General features: G+C 47.7%; 1 protein-coding gene across 5 annotated transcripts in view; it reads left to right on the forward strand.

Annotated features, from left to right (window-relative positions):
* Positions 1 to 17,606, forward strand: part of LOC118229712 (cAMP-specific 3',5'-cyclic phosphodiesterase 4B-like) — a 110,812-nt gene that overhangs the window by 86,979 nt on the left and 6,227 nt on the right. For 4 of the 5 annotated variants that reach the window (XM_035421962.1, XM_035421963.1, XM_035421964.1 and 1 more), the window contains 2 exons: positions 8,204 to 8,316; positions 15,586 to 15,679. In XM_035421962.1, the coding sequence (XP_035277853.1) occupies positions 8,204 to 8,316; positions 15,586 to 15,679 (207 nt within the window). Of the gene's footprint in view, positions 1 to 8,203; positions 8,317 to 14,948; positions 15,106 to 15,585; positions 15,680 to 17,606 lie in introns of those variants that run through there. The other variant, XM_035421966.1, reaches the window with a different exon arrangement.

The raw sequence follows: 17,606 nt of genomic DNA on the forward strand, positions 1-17,606 counted from the left end.
CAGTGTTTGTACAGCGAATGTTTGTGCAGATTTTATCTGATACAGAATGGTGCATTGGGAGAGTCCCTTAAACACGGGATTGAAAATCTGTCCGACCAAGTCCTGGTAGGAATGAGTTTACAGTTTTGCGGTGCAAAAAAGCCACCCAAGGTCTGAAAGCTCCTTAGATGTGATTTAAAAAATTAATTAATTAATTACCACCATTACTGAATAGAGCTGATGGTATATTATGGACGGCCTTTTAGCGCCGACATAGTTCCGGGTTTAGACATGACTACGTCGCTAGAACTCTGGAAGCACACTGTAGCTGGAGACACGCTGACGTGCATGACGAGAAGATGGATGGACCGCAAGTTTTTAGCACCCATTGTGCTTGGAGTTTAAATGTAGCCTCAATGCCACAAATTAAAAGGAGAGAACGAAATGTAAGAAGCGGGGGAAGCAGTGACGCTAGGTGCACAGTTCCGGCCGAAAATAGCTCAGACTGAACACTCGCTTTAGCCGGCAGAACTTTCCTGCAGGGTTTTTGGAAAGTCTTGGGAAGCACAGCAGAAGTGTACGGTCTCTCCTGAACAGGCGGCCTCATCACAGAACGTGCCGGAGACGCCGTGACAAACGTGAGCCGGAGAGAGAGGAAAATCACACGGGTCCCATTGTGCTGCTATCAGAGCCGCGTCTTTGTACACATTCCGCCACAGAGCCTGCCGATCTATCGGCTCTGCACATCTCAGCTCCTTCTCCCGCAGAGCGGCGGTGCTCTGCACCCTCCCTCAAAGTGCCTGCTGCAGACAATCAAACGGGGACAATGCAACACACAGTGAAGCCTCGCCATTCAAGTATGGACTGGCGGAGCTTATCGCCGAGAGCGTGCTCGAAGGAGCATACCAAGGATTATTGTAAAGAAAACCCGAGTTAACCAGTTCCAACTAGAATCTGGCCATCCTCGAAGTGACAGGATGTTGTCAAATCTTAACTGCACCTTAAATATCAGGAGGAATCTGGCTCTTTCTTTCTGGCACTTGATTTGCTTTGGCCTGCTGTGTAGCCGAACCCCTGTTCCCGTTAAAGGAAGTCTGTGTCTGATTTTCCCCTCAGCTATAAAGCCAGCACCAAAAGCTGGAAGCGTGCACCATAGTAAGCATTTGAATTATGCCATTGACGTCAATGCAGCCATAAAGCAGAAGGGTGCCCATTTCTGAAGTGTTTCGCTGCCAAAGGGCAGTAAGCAGAACTCTAGGGGAAGCATGAATACATCAGTTATTTGTCATCATATTTAAAAAGATATAATGTCTGCGTATACTGTACTAAAACATATATTAGCCTAAATGTTGGCAAAGAGAAAAAAGAATGCTTTGTCTTTTGAAGTTTCTGTTCCTTCATGTAAAGCCAGTTAAATGAAGATTTGCTATGAAAGAAAAACTATTTAATGCAGAATATGGTAAAGTCAGTTTAAATGTAAGTTAGCGGTGGGTACGAGCGATTGACTCATTGTCTACTCGTTGGACATGTGCCTACTTGATCTTTTTTATTTTCTCATAAAGGCTATGTACAACTCTTGGCTCCATTTATTAATTTGTCATACATTAGGCTATGTAAGAATGAAACTCATTAAAATAGGATATTTCTTCATCTAATACAAACAATAAAACAAGTATATATTCTGAAATGCATGTTTTGATTGCGATTATGCTTTTTGTTGGTTTGCATTGCATACGCGGGGTAATGTCTTAGGGGCAGAGCATTACACAGTCTGAATGCCCTGCGCTGAGGGAAATTGGCTAAGGCAAATGAATTGTCTCCGTTTGTAATGGAAACATGCATTTCAAAATATGCAATTCCATTGCAATGGAAGTGTCACTTCAGTGTTTCAGAAATATCTCCTAGCCTACCCCATACCATTAGCAATTAATGTGTCTTTCTAGTACCTCAACCGGGTTACCTAATATTAAAATTCAGTTTGGTTTTAAGTTACAATGGTCTCACAGCGTGTTTCAGCCAACTAGTGAATTATATTCAAAACGGAGGCTAAACTATAAACAAAAGTTTAACTTGACTAGCTACTCTATACCTCTATACAGTCACTCATAACTGGGCGTGCATGGAAAGCTAATGCACGTGTCCAGTGTTGCAAGGTATGAAAATGGTGAACCCGCCCAAAGCCGTTTTTCCCGGCACAATAACATAAAATAATGACTTAAACACTGCATACGTCACAGCCAAATAATTGAGTATTCAGACAACTCATTGTATATTGGTTTTAGTGGGCACGCAACATTTGTGAGTTGAAAATATGTTTTTAAAAATCTCATCACACACTGACTGTGTTTAGCTAGCTGGCTGCGAATTTGTCAGATTAAAACCACATTAAACTCGGTTCATTGCATACCCTGGAAATGTCACACTTTGTCGCTAAGCTAAGTCAGTGCTGCCAGGCCAGCACATAGTGAAGCATGCTTAGCCTTGCAATCCAATAAAGCGGTCAGTGTGTCCAAATGACACCTGAACCAGAAGCAGATTGATGCAGGTTTTGCAGGTCCCCCATGTTTGCAATCACACCGCCCGACCAAGATGTGTTCAGAAAATAGATTCTTCCCCATGATAGGAATCGATTTGAAATCGAGCACATTATGCGATCAATTGACCTGTGAATTACTTCGAAATAACCATCTCTCATATAAGTGTAGGAATGTAAACATTGGTGAAAAGTAAATGGAAAATGTGTATTAAAAATGACTGTGTGTGCATGTAGTGGGTATGTATTAAAATCTATTTAGGCTACATTCTGTGGCATTTTATGTATATTGTGGAGTACCTGTATATTATAAGTCCTGAAATTGGGGGTTATGTATAAAAAGAGCTGTATTTTCTACATGGAGAAACCAAAATGTATAAAGAATACCCTTTAATAAAAGTTGCAAACCTGCACATTAGCGATATGTGAATGGTTTTATTGCAAATATAACATTGTGGAGTACCGAGCCAAATAAAAAATAAATATCTTTTTGTCCCAAATGTTATGGAACTCACTGTATGTAATACATGTTATTTATGTATGTAAATATGTAAATTCCACAATTAAACTAAATAATTCATGCTTAAATTCTGTCCCTCACAATCCTGCCTCTGTCTGTGCACAGTTTAAAGAAGTTGGATAAACAAATAAACAAAAAAAAAAAAAAAGAAAACATGTTTTTGCCATTTGTGTTTTTAACACGTCTGACGCACGACTGCAAACTGATTCACTGTGTTTTCGGTGGTTGTGGCCTGCCCACACCCCTGCGAAGCCAAGAACAACAAGAAAGGGGGAAGTGACACTGAAATGTGGCGTGCCTGGTCCCAGCTGTGAGGGAAAGATACTGTGGCCATTCGGAGGCTGAGGGAGAAGGTCCTCTGCCTGCGTGTGCTTCTGTTTCAGGCGAGGAGAGAAGTCTCCTTCATTTCTAGTAATTAATTACTGCATTTCCTTGGTACATTTGTAATGTTTGATCTTTTGGTTTTTAATTTAAGCTGCTTTTAGTTCTGTAGAGCAGGGGTCCCCAACCCAGGTCCTGGAGATCCACAGGTTCTTCTGCTGGTTCTTGTTATTAAAGCCATTAACTGTAATTAACTGCTGTAATTGAACTCACCTCACCTGGTTTCTTGGATATAAATTGGTTGGTCCTTTTATGGTGAAGCAGCTGACCCTGTGATTCTTTGACTAGGCGGGTAGAGTTAGCATTTGTCAGGTTTATGGTTTGTGATGGTGTCTGGTGTTAATTCGCATCTGACCCCATCAGGAATTCATCCATCATAGATCTGCAGCGGCTTCATCATTATATATTGTCGGAATCCCTCTCTATTATCACACCCAGAGAACCTTAAGCAGAGGACTGGGGTTGGCCAGGAGAGCCACTTTCCGATCACAACAGAATTTAGAATGACTTTTGGATGAGGCCTTTCCTTCAACAGTTTATCCTTAAATGACAAAAAACCCTATAAATGCATGGCAAACTAAGTCACTGATGACTTCCACATGCAGGGGGATGAGGCTCTGTGATGTCTGCCAGTGTTTGCTTTTGGGGGGAAATTAACAATGCCCTCTTTGAGGTGCGCCCCTGCCCTCGCCCAGGGGGCCTGCCAGTTCAGTTTAGGTGAAGCGTAAACGGCGTTTCCGCGCCCGCCAGGCTCACCGCTCCCCGCGGACCCCGCCGACAAACGCTGCCAGTGTTATCGGCACCGCTTATTTCATTTTATTATTTTCTTTCCATTTTTTATGAAATATTTTTTTTTTGCTCTTACGAAAGCAAGACTGCAGGACCTCCCTGACCCAGAGCTCGCTCTGGCGTTCAGTGGCCGGGTGCTGAGTCCTGTATGCAGGATTTCCCTCGTTGGGCCCCATTAGGTAGCTCCAGGGCATCCTCAGCAGATTTCTTTTTATGAATTAGAAATTCATAATTCATGAATTAGAAAAAAAAGCTTTTCCACCCTCTGTCCGAAGGTGAAAAAGCTTGGTAACCTTTGTGCTAAAGGATCGGGATATATCTGTTGCAAAAAATTCCTTGTTAAGCTCCATATGTCACACGTCTCTTTCCTGAATATATTTCAGTTGGGGCAGTCCATGTCGTGGGCGCAGAGAAAGGGGGCACTGTGCAGGGGTAACGGGGCGAATTGGGGGTGGGGGTGGGGGTGGGGGGGTTGGGGGGGGGGGGGGGGTGGGGGGTGGGAGGCAGTCCGGAACCCAACGAGCGTAGCATAGCACCTGCACAGAGCCTGTTTTGTGCGGGTTGGCAAATTAGCACTGTAGGTCCTTGTGTGTTGGCAACACAGTGAAAGCAGGGTACTGTGAGAAAATACCCTGAGCATCTTACATTAATTTCATCTGGGCAAACAGACGGCGGCCCATCAGTTCACGTCATCCTCAGAATCACATCTCCTTTCGCTCGGTGTTGGTCACGTTAAACAGGTCTTGATTTATCCGCCGTTTGTTTACTCAGGAAAGTCGTGTTGCTTCAGGTGAACAGTCAGAGGCATGTATTTAGATGCAAAAAATGAATACAGATTTACAGGAATACAGGTTTTTAATTATTTAAAAAAAGTTAATTTCATTTTAGTTTGGGAGTTGTGTACTTTTGAGTATTTCATTAGTAGATGTAGTTTTGCTACAGTCATGAACTCTGTCTGTTACTGTTAAATGGTGCTCTGGAGCAGCAATCAGACATGTTGAAAAATTCCATCATTCACACCCGTATCTTCATCTTTTTATGAAAAATATATTTAACGATGTTTTTCTTTAAGAAAATAAAACAAAAATTCAATCCCTTTGAATTTTTATTAGAGACACTTAAATGTTATTTTTCTTTTTAGTCTTCCTCTGCCTGACATGAACAGCTGACAATATTTTGTAATCTCCATTTTGAAATGGCATGAATGTACGTGTATAAAATTTTGTTCTTTCATTTCTTTCTTCATTTCTCTTTCACTGTAGCCGTCCGCATGCCGCGTTTTACATCCTTTTCTTGGAGATGCTCGGTAAACGAGTTTCTGTTCCTGCTCCGTTTCATCTGAAAGCCCGCATTACTCAGCAGGTTAAAATCCCCCAGCGGCAGCCTGATTCAGGGCCAAACTCGCTGAAATGAGCGAAGCGCTGATGGGGAGAGGAAGTGACCTCGCTGCCCCTGTAACGTAAAGTTTCCTGGTGGGACTTTCGGCAGTGTCGTAGTTACTTTTGCTGTGAGGACGCGTGATAATTGGCTTTCTGTAAACAATCCTACTCCCTCACCATCGGCTGGCAGCAGTGTGAACAGTAGGGGGTCTCGATCAAGATGGCAGTCCCCAGAGTCTCTTATGCCCCAGTGCCTGGCTCCTGTGGTCAGCTCGCTCGCCTTCAGGCCTGGGCCATGGCTGTCCTTAATAACTTATTCACAAACGGCAAGGACCTCGCAGATATCATTTATTTCTTCAGGCTCTCTCCCCCAGACGAGGTTAGCGCGCCGTCAGGGCGGACCACCTGGTCTAGCGGTCGCTTCCCGGCTGCTGCTCAGAAGGGGCGCCAGCAGCCACATCAGTGGTCGGCGTGAGCGGGGAGAGTTCCGGAAAACCCCCCTTATTACGCTCGTGCGGTGTCCCGGCCCAGCTAGGGCTCCTCGTGCCACCATTAAAAAACCAGATGCTCTGATGTCGTGCCCAGCACAGGCGGCATATAAACCATGTTTATGGAATCGTAATAACGCAAAAACGGCTATGTCAGACTGTGGAGCATCTGGAAAAAACCTGTTCCCTCCGTTCCCTCCGTTCCCTCCGTTCTCGCTCCGATCCGATATCAGGCTAAAATGTTTCAGCAGGCCGCGCTGTTCCCCTCTCTGCTTCCCTGCCTTTCTCAGCGAATGATGGAAATGTGGAAGTTTCTGCGGTAATGGCGACCGGGTGGGTTTCAGTTGTGGTTTTTGTTTCTTTTAGGCCAAACTGAGTTGACTAAAGTGTGATCCTCCTGCCCCCTCTCTTTCAGTCAGACCTGAGTAAGTGACCTAAATCTAACCTATGAAAATAAACCAGTCTTACAGTTTCTTTAATAATCAACTCTACGTTATTATTGTTTCCCCTTAAGCTGGTAAGGAAATGAGATGCAGGTAATATATAGCATGGATTATTGCGGATGACCTCTGTAATATCAAGCTTAATGGTTGTACAGATGTAAAGTGTTTAAGTCACTCTGGATAAAATAATTGTAGATTTAATCCTGTAAATTGTAGTGTAAGTAATGCAAAAACGAATCAGGGAGAATGATTCTGTCCAGGGGAAGTGAACTGTTTGGATTATTTGATGGCTGAAATTACAGACACAGAGAATTTTTTTTTTTTGGAGAATCCGTCCCCGTGGGGAAGGGTTCGATACACTCAGAAAGCGGGCAGGAGCCCAGCTCTCCTGTCCCGGAGGGGAGTTTTCCTCCGCTCTGGAAACGGAGGTGCTTTTCTGCACGAGGCCGCGAGATGTGGGAAGCCTCTGCTCGGGAGCTTCGGTGCGGTCTCTCAAAGCGCGGTGCGTCACGCCGCCCTGGAACGCACGGGACCCGAACCCGTCGGCACAAACCCCCCGACCCTGCGGAGTTCTGCTCCGCCTCTCTGCGTTCTGCCTCCCTGCTGCGGGGTTTCGGCTGCTGAACAATGCGCCTGCCCGTCAGTCAGCCTCCGTGGGGGACCAGAGTGTGTCTGTGCAGTGCGTAGAGTGAAAGAGGCTCCCCCTCCCTCACCAAAACTGTTCAGTATTAGAGAAAGACAGAGACTGAGTCAGCGAGAGAGGCAGAGAGACTGAGAGAGAGACACGAGAGAGAGAAAGAGAGACAGAGAGAGACTGAGAGAGAGAGACCGAGAGAGGGAGACTGAGAGAGAGACAGAGAGAGACCGAGAGAGAGAGGGTGAGAGAGAGAAAGAGAGACAGAGAGAGACTGAGTCAGCGAGAGAGGCAGAGAGACTGAGAGAGAGAGGGTGAGAGAGGGAAAGAGAGACAGAGAGAGAGTGAGAGAGAGAGGGTGAGAGAGAGAAAGAGAGACAGAGAGACTGAGTCAGCGAGAGAGACAGAGAGAGACCGAGAGAGAGAGACCGAGAGAGGGAGACTGAGAGAGAGACAGAGAGAGACCGAGAGAGAGAGGGTGAGAGAGAGAAAGAGAGACAGAGAGAGACTGAGTCAGCGAGAGAGGCAGAGAGACTGAGAGAGAGAGGGTGAGAGAGAGAAAGAGAGACAGAGAGAGACTGAGTCAGCGAGAGAGGCAGAGAGACTGAGAGAGAGAGGGTGAGAGAGACAGAGAGAGACTGAGAGAGAGAGACCGAGAGAGAGAGACACGAGAGTCACAGAGACACGAGAGACAGACAAAGACAGAGAGAGAGAGAGCGAGAGAGAGAGAGAGAGACTGAGAGACAGAGAGAGAGAGGCTGCCTGTGCTTCCTCCAAAATGTGCGTATATAGATAGAGAGAGAGCGTCCCTCCCCCTGCCTACTCAGCTAAGGTCTGACCGCCACAGAGCCGCGCAGACTGCAGACGCCAGGCTCAGCGGGTAAAGCGGCTTGGGGGTGTGCATGCGCGCGTGTGGACAGCCTGCGCTCCTCGCCCCGAGTGGAAACCTCGCAGCCCGTGATGAAGGAGCACTGCTCGCCGCTCCGCAGCACGCCGCGCGGACCCCAGCACGCAGACCGCCTCCGCCCTGACCGCGTGTCCGTCTGTCTGTTCGCAGAGGAGTCCTACCAGAAGCTCGCCATGGAGAGCATGGAGGAGCTGGACTGGTGTCTGGACCAGCTGGAGGCCATTCAGACCTACCGCTCGGTCAGCGAGATGGCCTCTAACAAGGTAGGAGCTTCTCCCCCCGAAACCGACTGCCGTCCCCATGCGCTGTGGGAGTCTGCGTCCACACACTAGAGAGAGCGTTGCTGTTCTACGTCTTTGTGGAAGTTCGGTTGTTGGCAGTTGGAAACGGTATGGTGATGGTTTGGATTTTAGTAACGGTGGTGTACTGTAGTAATTGGCAGCGCAGATCCGTTCACCACATTTCGGAGCACAGGCGATCGCCGGTCTGTTTTCCAGAAATCGAAAACAGGCCAACATCCCTTTATTTAAGCGACGGAAAACTTTCACACATTTTTGGTTATGAATATTTAAGCTGTGGCGTGTGCGAAATGTGCAGAACAGTGCGGGCGCTTTGCGCTACGTGTGCTGCTGAACTGGCGGTCTTGTCGATTTATCCGGAGCTGTGCGTTTTCTGGCACTGTGGGTAACTAGCTGTAAGTCTGACCACATCTGTGTGGTTGTAAAAAAAAACAGCGAGGGCCTTTAATTTGAGGAGACTGCAGTGTGCTTGAGGGGAAGGAGTGTGTTTTATGTGTAGGTTCTTCATATTTTCTGGTGGAACAGTAACAGATGTATTAGAAATATCCCCTCATGCTGTGAAGCTGTGTTGATTCCTTAATTCCTTACAAGAATTAAAGTGACTCAGAAGGTTCAGACTCGCATGTTGAGATACAGATTTCACGTATTCTTGGCTCATTTTTGAATAAATATGAAGTAACCATTTATTTTGAAAAAACTATTTTTTAGAAAAATTTTGATTTTGGCTATTATTTGGCAAGTAAATGAATGAAATACATTTTTAAATCACTTTGTAGGGCTGTGTTTTAACTGAAGTTGAAATGGTGGGGGGAGAAAGAGTTTAGCTGGATAACAGGAAGTCGGCAGCAAGAGCTGTTTATGAACTCTAAGGACAAAGCTGACCAATCAGAGGCAGCAGGAACTGGCCTCCAGATGCCAGAGCAGCCGTGGGATGTCTTCCCCTTCCGCCTGAGGATCCTGGGACGAGAGCGCCGCTTCCGCAGGCCAGGAGGCCGGCCGCGGCCGCTGGAAGTGTGACTCCGGTTTCCTGTCTCCTTCCTGACTGGGCTCGTACTTATTCATTGTTTTCCTGCGATGACCGGCGTCATCGGGGCGAACACAAAAGGCAAGGAGCCCCGCACGCGGAAGAGCGCTCGCCCAGCGTCGCGCAGACACGCCGCCGCGGACAATCGCTCTCACGCCGTCCCAGGCTCCTTTGCACTCCCAACGGGTTTCCTCCTCACTCTGCTGCGGTTTGATTATGGCAGCCGATTATTCGATGCCCAGGCTGCCGGTAAAGCCCGTCAGCAGGTTTAGCCTTGAGCAGTCGTACACTGGATTTCAGAATGTGGGGAGCCACAGGGTGCCACTGAAATATACAGCTTTGAATACGTTCTGAGAACTTGTGTGGCGTGCATTCACTCGATGTTTGTTGTTATTGGAGTCCAAAAGCCCTTTTAAGGCTATGTAGTGGTACTGTGTTGTCACCCCCACTTGCCAAAAACAAGCCTCCCCAATTCACTGTCAGCCTGCTCTTAGTGTGTAGCGGTGTGATTAACGGGGCCAAAGTGGAATCCTTCGACAGCTTTCTGACTTTGGCAAACCCCCACCTGTGTGCGAGCCAGGAAAATAAACGGCAAACATAACAATAATACTAGGAAATCGTTTTGTTTGGAGTAAACACGAGAGAAACCCGTGTCTCCCGCATAAACCTCCGTAGAACTCCAGGAAATATTTAGGCTGCGTACGAACCTGCGGGAACGCACACAGAAACACAGAGACGCCGTTTCGCGGCTGCTTCCCGGTAGATCTGACAGGCTTTTGTTTTTCTGTACGTAAGTCCTCGGTCTAACTTTCACTTTTCAAAAGAAGCAGGGAGTGGGTGCCCGGCAAAGAATTTCAGTGATTTAGCTATTTGACGTCTTCGCCTTTTGTGTGAACGGGTATACTAATTGCCCCCCAACAGCGCTGGCGGGGTGGAGGACTCGTGTGAGGAAAACCCCGGACTGGCGGGACTGCAGCCAGAGGCTGTGCGGAGTCAGCCAAGCCCAGTCAGCCGGCTGTGTCAGTGCAGCGCAGCGTGACTGAGCGTGAGTCATTAGCATTTGTTGCGTCTGCCAGCCGTCCAGTACAAGAGCCCCAGACAGGAGTGCGATCACAACTATTTCACTCGCACCGTCTTAAAGACAGCTTCTCATCATGTGTGGAACTGACGCTTCTATGAAAACGCGACTGTGTAGGGCCGAGAAGAAGAAGACTAAGTATGGACTACCTCACAATTGGAAACAAGTAAGTTCTTGCTTCAAGAAGGAAGGAATTTATTTCTTTTTTACGTGAATTAGGATTCAACCTTAACTTGACTTGACTTGACATGCCAGCTACTGCCAGTACAGAAACATTCGAAAATTGTGAATAGTTTTACTAAGAGAAATTTGGCTCCACTATTATTATTATTATTATTATTTTCACTTTTTCAATAATTAGAGTTATGCATTATAACAATAACTTTTAACTGAAGCACTTTTTTAAAATCTTTTTTTTTTAAATCATGAACTTCTGGTTTTGCAGAATGCATTTCAGGCTGCTGACAACATTTTAACTGTCCTAGATAATGTTTTCTGGATTCATTCAAGATTAGTCTTTAACAAGTTCAATGCAGTTGATTTTCAATGTTGATTTAATCCAGTTCATGCGCATATTTTGACATAGGTTATGCCGTGGGTGATTTTGATTTTGGATGATGTGTTTGGTGTTAAATGACCAGATTTGGGACTGTGGTCGGGACTTTGGAAATGTTCGCTGAGTGAAATATTAACGGCTTTGTGTTGCTGCTTGGGTAATGGCCATGAGAATGGGTCTGAGCGCATTTTCCGTGCGAATAATTAACCGCAATATGAAAAAATAAATAGCAGTGAGCAGGCATGACCTGCATGTTTAATTTAGCTACCAAACTCTGGAGACCACTGGACCTCAACCAGACCTTGTTTTTCCCTCCATCTGGGGAGGCTCCGTGTCAGAGCCAACTGTTGCTGGTAGCTCCATAGGACATGAACATCTCACCTCGATTACGGGAGGGTTCAGTCAGCTAGGGGTCAGCGTTTCATCCGGCGCCCGTGGACTGCTCGGCCTCGTCTTCCTCCGACACCGCTCTGCGCAAGCTTAGCTGTAGCCTGCAACGTGAAAGCGGGTGACACCAGTATGCACTCTCAAATGTGCAGGGGGGTCCGCGCATAAACAGGGCTGCAGCTGCGGTTGCAGATGACTGGGCTTTCCATTCATCGGAACCTGATGATGGAGGCTTGCTGCAGCCGAAACTTTAACACTGCTGCTGGATTAAAACTTTCATCTCGGTGCCTTAGACCAAGTGTGCGGGTCTCATTCATTTGCGGTATTCATTTGATTGACAAGAAAATTGCTGAGAAATTGTGCAAGGAAAGGTTATGAAATTGCCTCTTGAATCACTGAAGTCGGCAGTGTCGTTGAGGTCATATTTTCAACTGGAAAAGCAGGAAGCATTTCAACACATTGCATAACCCCTCTACCTTTCACACAAATTCCCACTGCCTTCAGTTCGGCATGTCTACGTACTTGTTGGCTTGGGGCGGAAGAAAAATCACTGGGAGTGATGACTCATTTCGTGGAAGTAAGACGCATCAAGGTGTTGGTTTCTTTCTCTAACCAGAGTCAATCTTGCGTCACTTTGCGTATGACAAAAGATGTGGTTTTCCCTGTGTTGATGTAAAGGTCATCGCCTCCGACAAGACTATGTTATATGACTGATAGGCTGTTTACAGGGCTGAACCTTATGAAGAGCTGACCCTGAGGGACAGTGGAAATGCTTGTTTCTGGCGCTTCAGTATTATTATCATAATGCGGTGAGACCAGATCGATGTAAGAATAATCTGATGTTCTTCAGCACCTTTCTTGACGCACAAAATCTGAGTCATCCTGACCCCCCCCTCCACTGGTCTATTCCTTGAAATGACTTCAAAATTCACCACATTCATTCAACATCATATGCCACATTTCTATGTGGAAACATACAGTAAAACACATTTTCAGGAATGTATTTGTAGAATGGGTCCCATTTATTTGTGACTCATGCTCTGATTAAAGTGTAATGTCTTTACAAAGTCCGCAATTTCATTGCGCGTTTGTGCATAATATAATGTGTGCAGTCCCCGTGATTGAGATTGAGGGATAGCTTTGTGGACTTCACGTGACGCACAATTTGCAGAATTGGATTATTTTACTTCAGGCTGCCTTACCAAGGACAGAAGGTTTCCAAGAGCTGTCCTTATGTAAGAGACTTGTGATTTCACAATGACGGCACAGATTCAATGACAAGATACTGGTTTTACAATAAGTTGGGAAATAACCGTTTCTTGTAAATGGAAGGCCATTGTCATCCACCCTCTTGTGTGTGTGGGACCATTATACATCCCTGTACAATGTTTGTACATGTTTTAGGGATAGTGGCATGGCGTAGTTCAGTTTTTACCAAATAATGCTCACTTCCTCAACTCCTAAACTATGAAAGCTTCAGCATTACCCTAAGAGATGCCAACATTCTGAACTTGGAACTGCAATTGATGGGACTGCACTTGATACAATTTTATTAAAATTTTACTTTGTGTAAGCAGAAAATTCTTTTTTAAAAGCATTCTTTTGCATTTTTCAGTCCATATAGCCAAGCTGAATGTCTTCTAAATGTTTTTCCTGTAGGAAGAGCTAAATAAGTCTGCAACAGATTTAGTTTATTATGTTTATTAACTGCAACTGCAAAGTCTGGAGATATTGTTGGTTTCATTTCAGTCTTTCTATCAAGACCTTGGGAACAAGGTGTGTGGATTATTTAGCCGATCTTTGACTTAAATTTATCATTGTTGCTGTAATGCACTGAAAAGCAGCAGACACTGCAGCATACAGTGATTGTTGGGCAGTGTCTCTCTGTTTGTCTTCATGTTAACATGGTTCACAGGTTAGCAGAGAGCAGAGAAGGACTTTCTGTCATTCATAAACTATTTTTTGGAGGTGATTTTATGAAAAACATACTGTAGTGCCAGGAAATTTCTCACAGACACTTCCACGCACGCGTTTCCTCAGATCTAAAACTCTTGATAAGGTCGCTTGCTTTCCGCTGTTTTTTTTTGGGAAGCTGCCTCACAGAAACTAGTTCAGGTTCGGTGGGGGTGGGGGCTTACCCGTTGTCGGATGGTATTAATATGCAGCCTGCGTCTGTACTACGCCACTGAAAGTTGCACCAGTGAAAGTGAAAAGAAAAACACGTCTGACGCACCGGCCTTGAAGAGAATAATTCCTTCATAAAATGACCCTATCCCCCATTCCGTGTCATTCTAGCAAGGCCATGCACATTAGACTGGTCATTTTATGGCCTAGGTTAAGTCGATCATTTCTGTAGCTGATGGTAATTCCGTGCATCGTTAATGCATGTCGTAACGTCAGACCGTTTTGGTGTTTAAGTGTGTGTGACTCTCTCCTGAAATGGATGTTGGTGAAGCCCGTAAAAGCGCTGGGTGAGAGCCGACCAGTGGCAGCGGCGGAACAGCGCCTGTGCGCTGCGCTGGGGAAGGGGGAACCTCTCAGAAACAGCAGCCGGAGGGTCACGTGACGCTGTTGCCATGGCGTTCTGACGACCGCGCAATTGGCGGCGCTCTGCCTGCAAAGGCTCGGATTCTCTTCCAGTGGAGGGAAATCTGAGGTGATGTCATCCAAAATGGTGATGGATGCGATTATCCGCAGCTGTGTGTGAGAGAGAAATGAGCACGTCCGCTGATGGGAAGAAACACTCTGTAGCAATATTATTTAAAAAAAAAACAACAATCAAACAACCTTGTTCACATGTGTTTTTCAGTTATTAAACCTACTATAGTATACAGCTCTGACCATTGGAATCCATCATTTTAAAACATGCTAAAATGTCATTTTTTGGTGTTAGTTTCTTGGAGAATTCCCCAATTTTATTTTTGCCTCTTATTGCCGCATTAATTATGGGTACTTTATGGGTGTTTTTATTTGAGTGCTTCAAGCTGCAGATTTGTTTTCCTTTTTTCTCCCTATATGAAGGAATCTGCTTATTTAGAGACAGAATGCAGTAATTGAGGTGCTCGTGAATGAGAGCGATGGGGGGGGGGCAGAACAGACCCCCCCCTCGGCTCGTTCAGCCGGAGCGAGCCACGGCGGCGGGGGCTGCGCATCTCGCGGCTCCCAAAACCCCGCTTTGCATATCCGAGCGGGGGGCTCCCTCCCTTTTCTGCCACATCATGTGTGCCACGGAGCGCCAATGTGCTGAGCGAGGCGCCAGAGGAGGGAGGGGGCGGAGACAGGCGGGCTGAGGGAGGGAGGGAGGGAGGGAGAGAGAGGAGGAGAGAGAAGGAGAGAGCGTCTGAGCAGGACTAGCGCAGGGAAGGAAGCCCCCTTCATCCCGCCGAGCGTCCCGGGCTTTTTCCGCCGTGCACCCCCACGCCGCAGCCACATCACCCGGACGCGGTCCGTCCAGTGCGCGGGCGGCGAGATGGAGACGAGGACCGGCAGGCGGCCGCTGGCCAGGGAGGAGGGAGAGTGACCTCCGAGCCGCCGGACAAGGGGGGGGGGAGACGAAAAGGGGGGAGGGGAGGCAGCCTCGAGAGCAGGGGAAGAGGAGACCTGAGTGGGAAATCCGACGGAGAGGAGCGCTCCTGGCTTCCGCTCAAAATAGCGTCCAAAATGCCAGAGGCGAACTACCTGCTGTCTGTGTCCTGGGGCTACATTAAGGTGTGTAATTAGGCTCGGTTTCTGAGGGGTGGGGGGACGGACGAACGGAAATGGCGGGGCTTTGTGTGCCGCGCTTTTAGGATTCTGAGGGTGGTCTGGAGGGAAAGCTGGTCGTCCTCTGCTGCGTCTGTGCTTAGCTTCGTATTGCAGATGTGAGGTGGGCAGGCTTTGAGAAGCTGGAAAACTAGGCTTCTGTGCATTTTGAATTGAACGAGTATTTGAGGCACGATGGTGCAAAGCACAGTGTACAAAATAGTATTTCTTTTTGCTTTTTCCAGGTGTAGATTGTATTTCAGTGTGGCCATTTTTTGTCACCTGCATGTATTGAAAGAAATGTGTATGTTTGCTTTCCTGTTCTGAAGACACGTGCCGTTTCTTTGCTTGTGTGATTAGCTGTCTATTAATGCCACGGTAGAACCCATAATCGTGCCACAGGTCAGCATGTGCTCACCTGTCCCTCTCCCCCTTTCTGTCTTTCAGTTCAAGAGAATGTTGAACCGGGAGCTGACGCACTTGTCGGAGATGAGTCGCTCCGGCAACCAAGTGTCCGAGTTCATCTCCAACACCTTCCTAGGTAAGCGCACCGGCCAAACACCTGAGCTTGACGAGGAGAGAGGAAGACAGGCATGCACGCACACGCGCTCAAGCTCGCACGTGTGCCTGCACGCATTCTCACACACGTTCTCAAGCACGCGCGCATGAAAACACTGACACACACACACACGCACAGACACACGCACACACACTAGGGTCACACATCAGTTTACAGTGACAGCGCATTGATTTAGTGCCCATAAACCCATTTGCAGTGTTGGTGCAGTACACGTGAACAGATCCACTAGTGCGTGACACACAAAAAAAGTAGGCTGTTTACTGAAGCGCAGTTTTCAGTAATGGACAAATGACTCTGTGAGATCAATGGTGAATGTGTTGTGCTTCGGGACAGGACAGGGATCAAAAGGCTGGGTGATATTGTCGAGGCTCTGCTGGGCCATGTGTTTGGGGCTGCTGCTGGTGTCTGGTGATGGAATCATTGTGTGCCGGTGCCGATACGAATTGTCACCGGCACCATTTCATTGGATTAGCCGCCGCGGTGGCCTTCGCGGGGCCCAGAGGTCACGCCGTGGCTCTGAGCCCACCCTGTTCACGGCACGGCCGAATCTGCCAGGGTCGCGCTGCGGTCGTCTGCCCCGGGAGTGCGATCCGGTCCGATCTGGTCTGCGGGAGACGCTCCACTGCAGTGCACGAGTGCGTGTGCGCATGTGCCCGCCCGCGCGCGTGTGTGTGCGTGCGTGTGTGCGCGTCTTCATGCATTATACAGCAGGCGCTCGGTGGTCCCCCTCTCGCAAAGCCGAGCCGGCGGGTTCCATGACTCACATCCCAATTAGCCGGAGGCAGCAGTGGCACCTCCGCTTTCCCGTCAGTGTCCTGCGCCCTGTTAAAAAATGCCCAGGCCCCCCAGGTAAATATCAGTTTGAGATGAGGGAACAGAGGGGGGGGGGGGGGGCCGTGAATAGAACTGACCAGCCCGACTCGTTTTCCCTTGGGTTCCCAGATGCGTTTCCGCTGAGCCGGAAACGCTGCGGGGTGGGGGTGTTTAAAAGACGTTTTAGAGCGCCCAGCCCCGCCATCTGGGGGTCCCTGCCAGTGTGTGTGAGAGAGAGAGGGAAGGAGAGAGCAAGAGAGAGATGGAGAGGGAGAGGCAGACTCGTAATTAATATGGAGAGTGTCAGCTGCGCTGAACATGTGACGCTGCGTGTTTGGAGGGGGGGGGGGCGCTGCCCCACCTGCACGAAACCGGAGCATCCGCCGCACACGCGCCACCCACATGGAACTATTCCTGCCTCTCTGTCTACTTTGGCCGAGCTGGCATCAAAGCTTCCTGCCGCCGTTTTTTTTTCCCCTCCCTCCCACCCCACGTGCTTTATCTCTATCCTCTTGGAATTTCAGTGCGTTGCGCTCAGCTATGCTGAGTCCTTTGAATTCATTGTGTCTCAGAAAACTGAGAAACGGGCAAGATTGCAGTCATGTTGAAGGGGTAATGAATAGCGTCTCGCTCTCATTTCACAAAACCCCCTCCACCCCAACCCCCACCTATGCGACGACTACGTCTCCACCTCAGTAGCCTTTCACCGCTCTGTGTCTTTTGATTAAGCGGAGGGAGAGAGCTCAGATGGCCATTATAAAAAAAATGATCATCACAGTAATTGAATAACTGTGTAAGGACGTGGGCTAATAGCAGCGGTAGCTGAGCAGAGGTGGAGAAATGGATCCTGTGCAGGAAACTGCTTAGGCTACAGTCCCCAGACCATATCAATCCAGCATAATTCCCTCAGACAGATGGCAGGACTCTGATTTCTTTTACCGCTGAGATGCCCCCCTGTACAGTCGGGCACTGGGTTTCACGCCATACGCCATGTGCAGATACCAGGCTGCTATTGTTCAGGAGCAGGCGGCTGATGTCACTGCAAAAAGTGGGGCAAGACAGCGCCGTCTCCCCT

Source organism: Anguilla anguilla, chromosome 6 (genome assembly GCF_013347855.1).
Source record: "Anguilla anguilla isolate fAngAng1 chromosome 6, fAngAng1.pri, whole genome shotgun sequence".
NCBI lineage: Eukaryota > Metazoa > Chordata > Actinopteri > Anguilliformes > Anguillidae > Anguilla > Anguilla anguilla.